The 14,924-nt window shown below is 33.1% G+C and overlaps 1 protein-coding gene across 3 annotated transcripts in view; it reads left to right on the top strand.

Moving 5' to 3' along the window:
- The window catches only part of LOC114329496 (cell adhesion molecule Dscam2), a 1,422,998-nt gene that overhangs the window by 765,306 nt on the left and 642,768 nt on the right, over positions 1–14,924 (top strand). For all 3 annotated transcript variants that reach the window (XM_050654329.1, XM_050654330.1, XM_050654331.1), the window contains exon 4: positions 9,104–9,250. In XM_050654329.1, coding sequence (XP_050510286.1) covers positions 9,104–9,250 — 147 coding nt within the window. The remainder of the gene's footprint in view (positions 1–9,103; positions 9,251–14,924) is intronic.

A 14,924-nucleotide genomic window follows, 5' to 3' on the forward strand; every position in this document is an offset into this window, starting at 1 on the left:
TTACAAAATGAAAATCGATTTTTTTTTTCATATATCGAAAACTCGTAGAGATTTTTTATTGAAAATGGACATGTGGAATTATTATGGCAGCAGCATCTCCAAAAAAATTACAGTGAAATTTGTGCACCATTTGTGCAAATTAAGTCTAAAATTTAACTGCATTCAAAGTATGCCAAGACGGGTACCAGCGGTAATCAAAGTTAGAGGGGGCTCAGCAAAATATTGAAAAGATAAAAATATGTGATATTTTTAGAAGTTTTATTGATGTATATGTATATGAAATATAATATATTTAATAATAAACACCAATAAACAATTTGAAAATATCACATATTTGTATGTTTTTAATATTTTGCTGAGCCCCCTCTAACTTTGATTACCGCTAGTACCCGTCTTGGCATAATGTGAATGCAGTTAAATTTTTTTTACTATACTTTGTCATTGTGGTTTCAACGATATATTAGTTCTTTAATCAAAACAATTTCGTTAGTGACCTTTTCATCAGAAATTTTTCGTTTTAAAAGCTACCAAATATTTTCCATCTGATTAAGGTCAGAAGTTGAACAAAATATTAAAAAAATATAAAATATGTAATATTTTCAAATATTTTATTGCTGTTCATTAATAAATATATTATAATTAATTAATAATATTAACATTGCATAACAAAATTAAATTTAAAAATCATATTTTAAACAAAACGTACTTAGTGGAATAGTTAATTTTTGTAAAAATTCATAGGTGGTCATAATGATATGGCCAGAAACTGTATGTCAAAAAATGTGCAATAACTACGTCTTAAAACCCACCAAATTTGATTTGCATATCTCAACTGGTTCTAAAGCAATAAATAAATCGTCCGTTTGTAAAAAAAAAATTGAACATCCCGTATCTCGGAAACGAAGCGTTTGCGGACATATGATTATAAAGCAAATTGTCATTATTTTCTCATGTACAATAACCCCTTAAAGTTTGTCGTACTTATTTAGAGACATCCTGTACTGATGACAAACATGGCCAATTGTTAAAGTACCTAACTTTTTTAATTTCAGTATTTTATAAACGCTAGAATAATCCACAGGGTGATGCGAACTTTGAGAAAAAACACAGTTTGATTCGTACACCCGGTATACAATAACAGTTTGACTGTCTAGCAACAATATTATTACAGCGATATTGTCAATGAATAAGGCTATAACGTGGTAAACAATCCCTTAAATCGGACAACAGGTTTAGAAAACTCGAAACATCAAAAATGACAAAATTTTTAGTGGATTGATTTTTTGCACCGCAGTGTATAATTACATTCCTTAACTGAACAGCCATTTTAAATTACCACGAGCCGCCACTGGGTTGGACTCTTATTAGCAATATCTTCTTAAATAATTTGGAGAAAATTAATAGCTACAACGTTGGTTTGCACGATTTTACTTTATTTAATGCTTTTCCTAGTTTGGGAAGCATAATTAGTTCAGCTGTTTTCCACGTTATTCGTACGTATTGTAACCTGAATACTGCATTTAAGCATAAATATGCGTTTAATAATGGTCTTCCCAGGTAATATTTAGTATTTCTTCTGTTGATAAGTCAAATCAGAGCCTTTTTGGGATTGATATTCTTTTTGGTTACTTCTTTAGGGGTAGCAGGCTTTATTATTCCTTGGCCAATATTGTTCACACCGTGCTCAATACTCTTATTATCGTCGTTTTTGGCTTGATAATTTTCCATTTCGTGATTTTGGAATATATTATTTAAAATATAAAGCGAACAGATTTGCTTTTTGTTTTCCGTCATATGTCAATGTTCCATTTTCTTTTCTAATTGGCGAAAAATTGTAAATTACGAAGTATTAGGACAAGTGTTCCCCTAAAGGAAAACAATCATGAATGTGCCAATTTGTGAAAATTTAAAAACCTGAAAGCATTTGAAGTATTACAAATATGAAAGATTTAAAAGAATAATTAAAATACAGAGAGAGTCTGTAATTTGGAATAAATTCAAGATCTCAAATACTAATTGTTTTTTTGAAAAATGCTCAGACCCGTCGATTAGTATTTCAAATTGTCCTTTTTGATATATAATAATAATGTATACAGGGTGTCCCAATTTAGAGACATGACGTCATCGTTTATTTTCTTAAATCGCAACACTCTCATTTTGATAGCTATTTCGATAGGGTGTGTAAAGTTACACACAACTGCAAAATATCAAATTTTTATTCTCTACCATTTACAAGATAATAGAAAATAACAAAGTTATGTCTGTAATTTGGAATAAATTCAATAATTATAATACTAATTATTTTTTTGAAAAACGATCAGACCTGTCGATTAGTATTTCAAATTGTCATTTTTGAAATACAATAATATAATGTATACAGGGTGTCCCAATTTAGAGATATGACGTCATCGTTGATTTTCTTAAATGGCAACATTGTCATTTTGATAGGGTGTGTAAAGTTATACACAACTGCAAAATTTCAAATTTCTATTCCCTACTATTTACAAGATAATAAAAAATAACAAAGTTATGAAAAATAAGTAATCAAATAATAATTGAATTTAATTATTTCAAATAAGCAAATGCTCATAACGTTGCCCATTGACAATTTGACAACAATTGAAGGCAACATTATAAGTATTAATTTGCTTAATTGAAATAATTAAATTCAATTATTATTTGATTACTTGTTTTTCATAACTTTGTTATTTTTTATTATCTTGTAAATGGTAGTGAATAAAAATTTGAAATTTTGCAATTGTGTATAACTTTACACACCCTATCAAAATGACAAGCTATCAAAATGACAGTGTTGCCATTTAAGAAAATCAACGATGACGTCATATCTCTAAATTGGGACAACCTGTATACATTATTGTTATATGTCAAAAATGACAATTTGAAATGCTAATCGATGGGTCTGAGCTTAAAAAAAGCCATTAGTATTTTAATTATTGAATTTATTCCAAATTACAGACATAACTTTGTTATTTTCTGGCTAATTGGCTATGTCAAAGCCATTAATAAAAAAAAAACTTTGTTATTTTCTATTATCTTGTAAATGGTAGGGAATAAAAATTTGATATTTTGCAGTTGTTTATAACTTTACACACCATATCAAAATAGCTATCAAAATGACAGTGTTGCAATTTAAGAAAATTAACGATGACGTCATATCTCTAAATTGGGACACCCTGTATACATTATTATTGTATGTCGAAAAGGACAATTATAAATACTAATCGACGGGTCTGAGTATTTTTCAAAAAGAAACAATTAGTATTTGAGATATTGAATTTATTCCAAATTACAGACTCTCTCTGTATATATAATTAAACCAGATCATAGATTAAAAAGATAGAATATTAAAAATATAAAATAAAAAAAAATTGAAAACAAAATTTTAAGAAACGCTTTTCTTTAGTTATGAGTGACTAAATTAAAAATGTTATAAAAAAATCAACTAAAAAGTAAAAAATAAAAAAATATCAATCTCGAAGGATAATTCGAAAAAAAACGTTCGTTCAAATAATGAAAAAATTTAACATATTCGTTAAAGAAAAGAGTGGGGCGCGTCTTCATCGAATAAACGGTTTATGAGAATACCGCCCCACGCTTTTCTTTAACGAATGTGTTTGATTTTTTAATTTTTTTAACGAACGTTTTTTTCGAATATTCCTTCGAGTTTAATATTTTCTTATTTTTTTGCTTTTTAGTTGATTTTTTTATATGTACTATTTTTAATTTTAGTCACTCATAACTAAGCGTTTCTTAAAATTTTTTTTATATTTTTTTATTTTTTACTTCTTAGTCTTACACTTTTCAAACATTAAAATATATCGTCATGTTTAAAATAAGGATGTAAGTCAGCGTTTCTCATCCTTTTACCATTTGCGACCCAATTTTCCATAATTATTTTCACCGCGCCCCCCCTCTCGTACAATAACAACATATATCATATATGCAATAATAATGTACCTTAAGCATTTTGACAAAAAATTCAACACCGATTCGGAACAGATTGTCTCTTTTCGCGGGAAGTTCCGAGTTATTTTGAACATTCTCGATCGTCTGCCTGCATCTCCATCTTCTCAGTTCTGACTCTGAACAACCAGTACTGAGTCAGTTCAGTCAGTCCTTCTGTAACTGTTAAATTTATTGTGGATGAGTACATATTATGTTCTATTTACACCCTGTTTCGGTCAACTTTTCTCTTCAGAACAAGCCCAAGGAAGTCACTTATTTACATTAAATTTGTTGATAATTAGTATTATTTAGTATTAATTAGTATTAATTTAGTATTCAATTCTCTTTAATTATAGCTCCTTATCAGTGTTCATGGGTATTTTATTTTGTCAGAATTTTGTTTTGCTTTGCTTTTAGTAAATTAGTCAATGTTGGTGTTTTTTATATACTCACGCCCCCCCCCCCCCCCATTACTAAAAGCGCGCCCCCCTAGGGGGCGCGCCACACAGGTTGAGAATCACTGATGTAAGTATATGATAGACACATTTTTTGCATTTATTTCAACTTTTGATATATACAGGGTGGTTCATCTTATTCGCCTCGGTCTCTGTACGGAAAACCACTTAATATTTTAAAAAATTTCTTCACAAAAATATAGAGGGCCTTTAATACTATAATCTAAAAATAATATGAATTATACAGGGTGCTCCATAAAAGAGTGGTATATCAAAGTTATATTTTTTCTTATGGAATGCCCTATATCTGATAACATTACTGAATTGACCTTAAAAAATAAGCTATACTTTCATAAGGGTTCCCTATACCTAAATACAGGGTGTTTTGATTTATTTCGATTTTTATAAAAATGTAAGGTTTTAGAAAAAAATAAATATCTACGAATCTAAGAAGCAGTAACAAATTCCTTCTTGGATATTAATAATAGACTATTTAGCATACTTAAACAGATGCTTATTGCAACAAAATTTCTTACAGGGTGGTCAAAATATGAGATTGTTCTATTAACAAATTCAAGCTGTAATAACTTACTTATTTTAAACAGAACACCCTGTATCTTACTAGTCTATCGCGTAGAAAATTTACTTAGCTTTTAATTTATATTAGGGTTTCCTATACCTATCTTTTACAGGGTGGTCAAAATATTAGATTGTTCTATTAACAAATTCAAGCTGTAATAACTTACTTATTTTAAATAGAACACCCTGTATCTTACTAGCCTATCGCGTAGAAAATTTATTTAGCTTTCAATTCTTATTAGGGTTTCCTATACCTATCTCCCTTCATTTTTGAAATATTTAAAGATTTCCTAATTTGTAAGCTTTAAAAATTAGAATTAAGTATCTATGTCGTGGTTATGTACAACAACATCACCAACACCGGCAATATACTTAGATATCTTAGTCAAGATACTTTCGTTAATAAAATTCATATTTTTATCATTTAATCACACAGAGTGTTCTTATTTTAAGTGACATACTCGATATTCTATTCTTTATAATGGAAGATATTTAAAATCTCTTCAATTCTATGTAAACATTCTCAATACACATGTTATTCTGTAAATGTAAATTCCCATGTTATTCTGTAAATACCCATTTTTACATATTTTTGTACAATAGGCTCGTTTTCGTCATAGTAGCCATTGCATTTAATTGTTTGTAATTGCGATTCAAAGATTCAAACAAAAAGTGGTGTTCTTAAATTTACTTAATAACCGTTGGTTTAAGATATGGAAAATACTTATACGGAATGAAATATAATTTAAATATCTTCCAGAATACGGCATCTAATATTGGGTATGCAGTTTAATATAAACATATTATTCAATGTCACATGTAGGCCAAAATCAACTAAAACAATACAACACTCTGTGTGATTACATGATAACAATGAAAATTTTATTAATGACAGTATCATGTCTAAGTAGACTGCCGGTGTTGGTGATGTGTTGTACATATGTAACCACGATATATTTACTTAATTCTAATTTTTAAAGCTTGCAAATTAGGAAATCTTTAAATATTTAACAAATGAAGGGAGATAGGTATAGGAAACCCTAATAAGAATTGAAAGCTAAATAAATTTTCTACGCGATAGGCTTGTAAGGTACAGGGTGTTCTATTTAAAATAAGTAAGTTATTAAAGCTTTAATTTGTTAATAGAACTATCTAATATTTTGACCACCCTGTAAAAGATAGGTATAGGAAACCCTAATATAAATTAAAATCTAAGTAAATTTTCTACGCGATAGACTAGTAAGGTACAGGGTGTTGTATTTAAAATAAGTTATTACAGCTTGAATTCGTTAATAGAACAATCTCATATTTTGACCACCCTGTAAGAAATTTTGTTTCAGTAAGCATCTGTTTAAGTATGCTAAATAGTCTGTTTTATTAAGATCCAAGAAAAAATTTGTTACTGATTTTTAGATTCGTAGATATTTATTTTTTTCTAAAACCTTACATTTTCATAAAAATCGAAATAAATCAAAACACCCTGTATTTAGGTATAGGGAACATTTATGAAAGTATAGCTTATTTTTTAAGGTCAATTCAATAATGTCATCATATATAGGGCATTCCATAAGAAAAAATATAACTTTGATATAACACTCTTTTTTGGAGCACCCTGAATAATTCACATTATTTTTAGATTGTAGTATTAATGGCCCTGTATATTACTGTGAAGAAATTTTTTTAAAATATCAAGTGGTTTTCCGTACAGACACCGAGGCGAATAAGATGAACCACCCTGTATAGTACATTTTCTGTAATTTCTTCATACATTTCTTAAATCGAAGTCATTATTCACACCTACTACAGTTTTCGCGGTCTTTCCATCTCTTCTAATGCTTTACTATTGCACGGTGTATACCCTGTTAATTTCTCGCAATGCAGTTCTTAGATGCGCAAGCTGTCTAAAGGTACGTATCCATACAAGGGTAAACATCGATCGGTGTAGCAGCTCCACATAGTGAATACGTCGGTGATCGCCGCTCGGCGCTCACCCTCTTCGATTCAACCGGTTTGCGGTTTATACGTGGGGGAGCGCATGCCGTATCCATTTGACCAGCTACACCGAGCCGGGTTCACCCTTGTATGGATACTTGCCTTAATTATCGCACTTGGCTCAATGCAACGTACTAAGCCTGTCCTTATACAAATAGTTTCGGGCAAATTTCACGACAGCGTAGTCAACAGTCGAACCTTACGTTTTATGGACAGTCAAAGCTCACGAAAATACTAACGCCCGGTTTCATAATCACTTAAATTTTAAATTTTAAGTTTGTACCTTTATCAATGCAATTCATATGGGTAAATGTCAACGTTAAAGTGAACTTTAGTTAATGTTCACTTTAAGTTGATTATTAAACCGGGCGTAAGGGCAGCATTCGTCTCTCTCAACGGCGGATCCAGCAACCTTGCAAGGAGGATGCAATGAAATTAAAATTTTCTCGTCACTCGCGTACGCAGGATTATTTTTCGGTATGGGCTATTACTTTATTTTTCTTCATGTACCATGTCCTTTCAAAACGTTGGTTACTATCATACCTATCTTAATTTTATTCACTGCCACCCTAAATCAACCACGAAGTGCTTTTTCGTCCTGGACTACGTTTGCCTTCTATTTTCACTTGCATAATATTTTGTAGTAACCTATATTTGAAACTTCTCATTACATGTACAAAATACTCCACTTTTCTCTTCTTGATGCCTTATATAATCTCAGTAGTCTTGCTGAGACGTTCTAGTATTGTGGAGTTTGGAATCTTCTTCACCCAAGATACTTTTAAAATTTCTCTATATAACCACATTTCGAAAGCCTCAAGGCGATTTAGGTAAGTAGATCGATTTTATTCATAGTCCAAGACTCGACACCATACAGTAAGACCGAGAACACTTACTTTGGAGAAGGAATTCTGTTTTATGTTTCATTCCGTTATGAAGTTGTCAACAGGACACAAAACTCACTATTTATTTTCAATCGCAATTATCTCTTTCTTAAAAAAGGCGACACCAGGCGAAGTCTCAAGGAAGGAGCAATTGACCCCATTGACCCCCCCTTGGATCCGCGCCTGGTCTCTCTGCGGTGCCATAATTTTTGTTCGCTGAAAACTGGATAGAAATCGGACACAAACTGGATAAATTTGAAACTATATTGTTTATTTATGCAGCGTAACGTAAACAATTAACGTAAAGAATGATATTAAGTATAATTCATATAATTAGCTACAATCTGTAAATGTTTCAAGTTTCTACATTGTAAAAAACAAGAGAATTTAAGCATTTTCCATTAAAATCGGTTTTTTTATTTAAAAAATTAATAAACATAAAAAACATGTTTATTGATTATTCGTGTATTGTTCCCGTAAATGCATATGTCTGCAAAATTTCATTCATTTGCATTGAAAAAAAAAGAAGTCAAATGATTAACGTCTAAAGCTTTGACGAAAACGATTGAACTAAAGAAAAGCGTTTAATAAGAGAAAGAACATTAAGATAAAAAATATAAATTATGTTAAATAGTTAAACAAAAAAATACTGTAAAATAGTAAAATAAATCCTAAAACAAGATATTTAAACGATTACTATACTTTTACAAACATTATGTACCTAAGTATATTCTTTTTATTTATCGCGTTTGTGTTTATTTTTTATAATCGCCACCGATAAGATTAAATTGCAACATACGTTTAGAAACGCCACAAAACGCAACTACTTATATTGTCTCAGAAAGTCGTATAGAGATATTAGCCATGTCCGTCTTGTAAAGCGTCGTTTAAACACAACGATAAGTCACAGCAACTAGTTGTGATGACAAGTTGAAACGCTGTTTAGACGCTGCGATTCAATGCGATACCACCTTCAACCCAACTCCAACTTTGATAAGTTGTGCGATGCACCGTTTACACACAATGATAAGTTGCAACAACTCGATTGACCTTGATAAGTTGTTTGATTTATCGCTGTGTTTAAACGACCCTTTAATCCACCACTCAACCGATGCGACAAAAAACCCGAATGAAACATGAGACTGTCCCTATATTTCCGTAGACACTCACCACCCCATAGATCTTCCCGAACCATTAAACAACTTAATATGTGTCTGACATTTCCAGACGGCAAGTTCCACCAACTTCCCTCAGGAGAATTGCTCATCCATAACTTGGAGTTCAGCGACCAGTTTCCTACTTACCGCTGCAGGACAATGCATCGCCTCAGCCGACAGGTCGTGGTCAGTAGTCCCGCTAACGTCAGAATTACAGGTAAGGGATCTTGGCTTAGGCTAGATATAAATTTTATGAATAGGGGGATTTTGTGTAAATTTAGATGTAGTACGTGTGCGTGCTTTGAGAGACAAGATGTATTTATGATGTGAGAGGGAAGCTTTTACAGGAAAAATAATATTTCTAGTTCATTTGTATTGTTTATTTTAAAAATAATACGAAACTGCGTATTTTATTTCTAAATGGCCAGTATTAGTCTTTTATTATTAATAGACGGAGAGCTAGAGCCGAAAAATCATCGTCATAAGTAAAATGGAGTTTTTCCTGTGAAATGTGTCCATTGTATATTGACAATTATGACCCCTTTCAGGCTGACACCTCAGTGGATACAGGAAGTAGCAATGAGGGATGAAAGGGGAAAGTTAGTGCAGTCATTAAAGGTTTTCACCTCCTATTTTGTTAAACCTCCATTGATTTGCATGAAAATTGGTGACTTGTTAGAGCATACCTCAAGAAATAAAACTGATTTGGTGCCAACTTGCACTTTTACCCTGGTTGTGAATACCACGCCTTTCCGCGGGTGAAAACAATTTTATTAAAAATAACCCCGCAAATCGATAGAGGGACAAATTTTAAGTAAAATTTGTTATATCATGTTATTAAAATAAATCAATACTTTTTGAGTTAGTAAAGATCAAAGATTTGCCTATTTAAGAGCATGTGCGTGAAGTTACGGATGATAAAAAGAACATATTAATTAATTGTATGTTATTAGTAAAATATTATTTTTATATTATTTCGAAATTTAATTAAATTTTTTCTATCAATATAAACTGAATATATCCAGAAACTGGGGGTGTCTAATAATGGGTACATTTGACATATTCGCATACACTTTTGCTAAATTTATAATATCGAAATAATATAAAAATAATATTTTACTAACATACAATAATTAATTAATATGTTCTTTTTATCATCCGTAACTTCACGCATGTGCTCTTAAACAGACATATCGTTGATCTTTAATAACTCAAAAAGTATTGATTTATTTTAATAACGTTATATAACAAATTTTACTTATAATTTGTCCCTCTATCGATTTGTTGGGTTATTTTTAGTAAAATAGTTTTCACCCCCGGGAAGGAGGGGTATCGACCCCCAGTGTAAAAGTGCAAGTGCGGAACCAAATCGTTTGTTTCTTGGGGTAGGCTCTAACTAGTCACCAATTTTCATGCAAATCGATGAAGGTTTAACAGAATAGGAGGTGAAAACCTTTAAAGACTAAACTAACTTTCCCTTTTCATCCCTTATTGCTACTTCCTGTATCCACTGAGGTGTCAGCCTGAAAGGGGTCATAATTATCAATATACAATAAACACATTTCACATGCCAAACTCCATATTACATATGACGATAATTTTTCGGCTCTAGCTCTTAGACTATAAAGTCATCTATATGACTATGGTTACGTAATAATATTACAATGTATTTTTAAATAAAAGGTGAATGTTGAAATAAATAATTTGAACTATGAGGCGAGGAAATGATGTACTAAACTTATAAATTTTCCGCAGAAAGCTGTGCAGCTTCTTGCATTCGATTGAGGAACGGGTCAGGAAAGTTTTTGAACAAAATTCATGGTGGTAAAATAAAAATTGCGTTTTATGTAGAAGAAAAAGCATCTCCAGAGCGCATATAAAATGAAAAATTTGCAACTCGCTTGCAAAAAATGGATAATATCGACACAAATGACTTCAATTTTGTTACTTGGAGGTCACTGAATACAATTATATTGACAATGGTCCTCGAGCTACCTGGTACCTAAGGTAGACTTCGCCCCCTAGATTTTCATGTTAATTTGATTCAGAATTAGTCGACAGTCACTACTCCGGGGTTTTCCAGGTAGCTGAACACGAATGTGATAAAAAAGATAGTCACCGAGCTACCTGATGCCAGGCTGGATCTCGTCTCCTGGAGCTTCATGTTAATTTTATCCCAAGTCAGTCGACAGCCATTGCTCGAGAGGTTTCGGGATAGCTGAACACGAATCTAATAACAAATATTGTCCTCGAGCTACCTGGTGCGCAGGATAAACTTAGTCTCCTGAAGGTTTATGTTATTTTCCTTCAAAGTCGATCGAAAGTCAATACATAGAGGTTCTCGAGGTCGCTGAGCACGAATATGATAACGAGATATTCATCGAACTAACTGGACCCAGGGTGAATATTGCCTGCTAGAGTTTTATGTTATTTTATATTCTCAATTTATAAAAATTCATTACCCGTGGGTTTCTGTGGTTGCTGAACACGAATATTACGACGGCGATAGTCTCTTACCTCGGTAGAATTGCTCATCCATAACATGGAGTTCAGCGACCAGTTTCCTACTTACCGCTGCAGGACAATGCATCGCCTCAGCCGACAGGTCGTGAGTCGTGGTCAGTAGTCCGGCTAACGTCAGAATTACAGGGAAGGGATCTTGGCTTAGGCTAGATATAAATTTTATAAATAGGGGGGATTTTGTGTAAATTTCGATGTAGTACGTATGCGTGCTTTGAAAGACAAGATATATTATAGTGTGACAAGAAAGATTTTACTAGCAAAAAATGTTACTTCGGCTTACAATTTTTCTTTTATTTAAGTTGTATTATTTTATTTATAACACTGGCGACTTTAGAGCAAAATAATAAGAAATTGAGATATTTACGTAAACTAAAGTGCATATAAATCGGCTACTTTAAACTTTTTACTTGAACTAGATTTTTTCCAGAAGCTATTATCATCATTTTCTTTGCCTTATTCCTATGCGGGGTCGGCTTTCCTAATTGCATTTCTCCACACAATTCCATTTTGGGTCATATCAATGTTAATCCCCTTTACCAACATTTCCTGCCTTATCGTCTCCCCCCAGGTCTTCTTTGGTCTTCCTCTCCTATTCCTTCCAGGAATATGCACTTCAGCTATTCTTCATTTTGGGTGATTAACGTCTCGACGTTGAACATGACCAAACCATCTCAACCTATGCTCTCTCATTTTGGCATCAATTGGTGCCACACCTAGATTCCCATAATATACTCATTTTTAATTTTATCCTTTTTTGTCACTCATCTCATCAATCTAAGCATTCTCATTTCCGCCACATGCATTAATTTGTTGTTCCTCTTTCTTTTTCACTGCCCAACATTCAGTTCCGCACATCATAGCTGGTCTTATGGCTGTTTTGTAGAATTTTCCCTTCAATTTCATTGGAGTTTTCCTGTCACACAGCACACCACTCGCTTCCTTCCACTTCATCCATCCAGCCCTAATTCTACTGCATGCATCTCTATCTATTTCTCCATTACTCTGTAATACTGATCCCGGGTACTTAAAATTATTGCTTTTTTACAATCAGTTCACCCTCCAAAGATCCTCCAAACCTTTTTCCTCCAGAGCTTATCTCCACTGTTCCAGTTTTTGTTCTAAGTCTCTTTCACTATTTCCTACTAACACGACATCATCAGCATACATTAAGCACCATGGAATGTTACCCTGTAGTTTCGCTGTTATCTGGTCCAAAACTAATGAGAATAAATACGGACTAAACACCGAGCCTTGGTGCAATCCTACTTTCACATGAAATTTATCATTCTCTCCCACACCTGTCCTAACACTAGTCGTTACTTCCTCATACATATCCCTCACAATTTTTACATATTAACTAGGGACTGCTTTCTTATTGAGTGCCCACCACAGAATCTCTCGAGGAACTCTATCATATGCTTTCTCAAGATCAATGAATACCATATGAGCGTTTGCTTCTTTACTCCTGTATTTTCCCATTAACTGTTTTATAATGAAAATTGCATCTGTTGTTGATCTACCCTGAATAAAGCCAAATTGATACTCGGATATTTCGGTCTCTTCACGTATCCGTCTATCACTTACTCTTTCCCATATTTTCATGGTGTGGCTAAGCAGCTCTATAGCCCTGTAGTTTGTACATTGTTGTATATCTCCCTTGTTTTTGTACACAGGTACCAGTATACTGCTTCTCCATTCGTCTGGCATTTGTCCAACTTCCATAATTCTATTAAATATACCTGCTAGCCACCTTGTTCCTGTCTCTCCCAATGCTCTCCATACTTCCCCAGGAATATCATCTGGTCCTACCGCTTTTCCTTTCTTTATTTTTTTGAAGCGCTTAACCCACTTCCTCATTTGTTATTTTGGTGACCATTGCTGCTACTGTCTCCGTTGACTCTACAGGCTGTCTGTCAAATTCTTCATTTAATAAGCTGTCAAAGTACTTTCTCCATTTCTTTTTGACATCCTTTTCGTGAACTAGTATTTTATTATTTTCATCTCGGATACACCTAATCTGATTAGAATCTTTTGCTTTCTTTGATCTCTGTTTGGCTATTTTATATATCTTCGTTTCGCCTTCCCTGGTATCAAGTTGATCGTATAGGTTTGAATACGCTTCTGCTTTGACTTTTGCTACTGCTACTTTCGCTTCCTTTTTCGCGACCATATAGTTTTGAAGATCTGTGTCGGATCTGGTTTCTTGCCACTTTTTATATAATTTTCCCTTCTCTTTTATCTTCCCTTGTACTTCGTTTGACCACCACCAAGTCTCTTTTTCCTCAAACGTTTTTCCTGACGTTTTCCCAAGTATTTCAAAAGCAGTCTCTCTAATACTACTGGCCATTTTTCTCCAAGTTGTATTAGGGCTTCCTTTCACGTTCCAACATATTTTGTCTACTATTCTTTCCCTGAATAGACCCTTCTCATCTTTTAGCATTCACCACTTGATTTTTTGTGGCCCTCTCCGATATTTTGGCTTAGCTTCCCTTTTTTACTTCAATGTCCAGAACAAGTAGCTTATGTTCTTGGCTTACTGTCTCACTAACTATTACCTTGAAGTCCTTGCATTTACGTATGTCTTTTTTCCTTATCATGAAATAGTCTATTTGGGATTGATGTTGTCCACTTTTGTACGTAATAAGATGAGTTTCTCTCTTTTTAAAGAATGTTTTAACAATCTCCATATCTAGTGCTCTTGCTAGTTCAAGCATATCATTTCCAGCTTCATTTGTAGTTCCAAAGCCTAATCCCTCATGTATTGCTTCGTATCCTGTCTTGGCTTGGCCTACATGTGCATTGAAATCACCTCTTATTATAACTTTCTCCTCTGACGGAATATCACTCAGGACGTCTCCTAATTGGTCATAGAAAGCTCTTCTTTTATTCTCACCCAGACCAATTTGAGGAGTATACACACACACAACATTCAGTACGTCTTTATCAATTACAAATTTCACTGGCATCATTTTATCACTCGTTATTACAACTTACACTACGATATCTTTCATTTCACTATCAGAAATTATACCAACTCCATGTATAGTGTTACTACTCCCTGCATACCACAATTTGTAACCTTCACATAGTTCTTTCGCCCTTTGTCCTTTCCACCTAGTTTCTTGAATACAAGCAATTTGAACTCTCCTTCGTTTGAGCGCATCCACTAACTCCAGACTTTTACCTTTAAGACTACCAAGATTCCACGACCCTATCCTGATTTTTCTAACCTGCAATGGTGTTCCCCCTGAGATACTCCTCACCCAGAAATCCGAACGGAGGCTCATTTTACTTCCGGCATATTTACCTCAGTAGATGCCATCATTTCAATATAAGTTTTTATATCATTGGATAGGGTCTTTTCATTA

Source organism: Diabrotica virgifera, chromosome 6, assembly GCF_917563875.1.
Source record: "Diabrotica virgifera virgifera chromosome 6, PGI_DIABVI_V3a".
NCBI lineage: Eukaryota > Metazoa > Arthropoda > Insecta > Coleoptera > Chrysomelidae > Diabrotica > Diabrotica virgifera.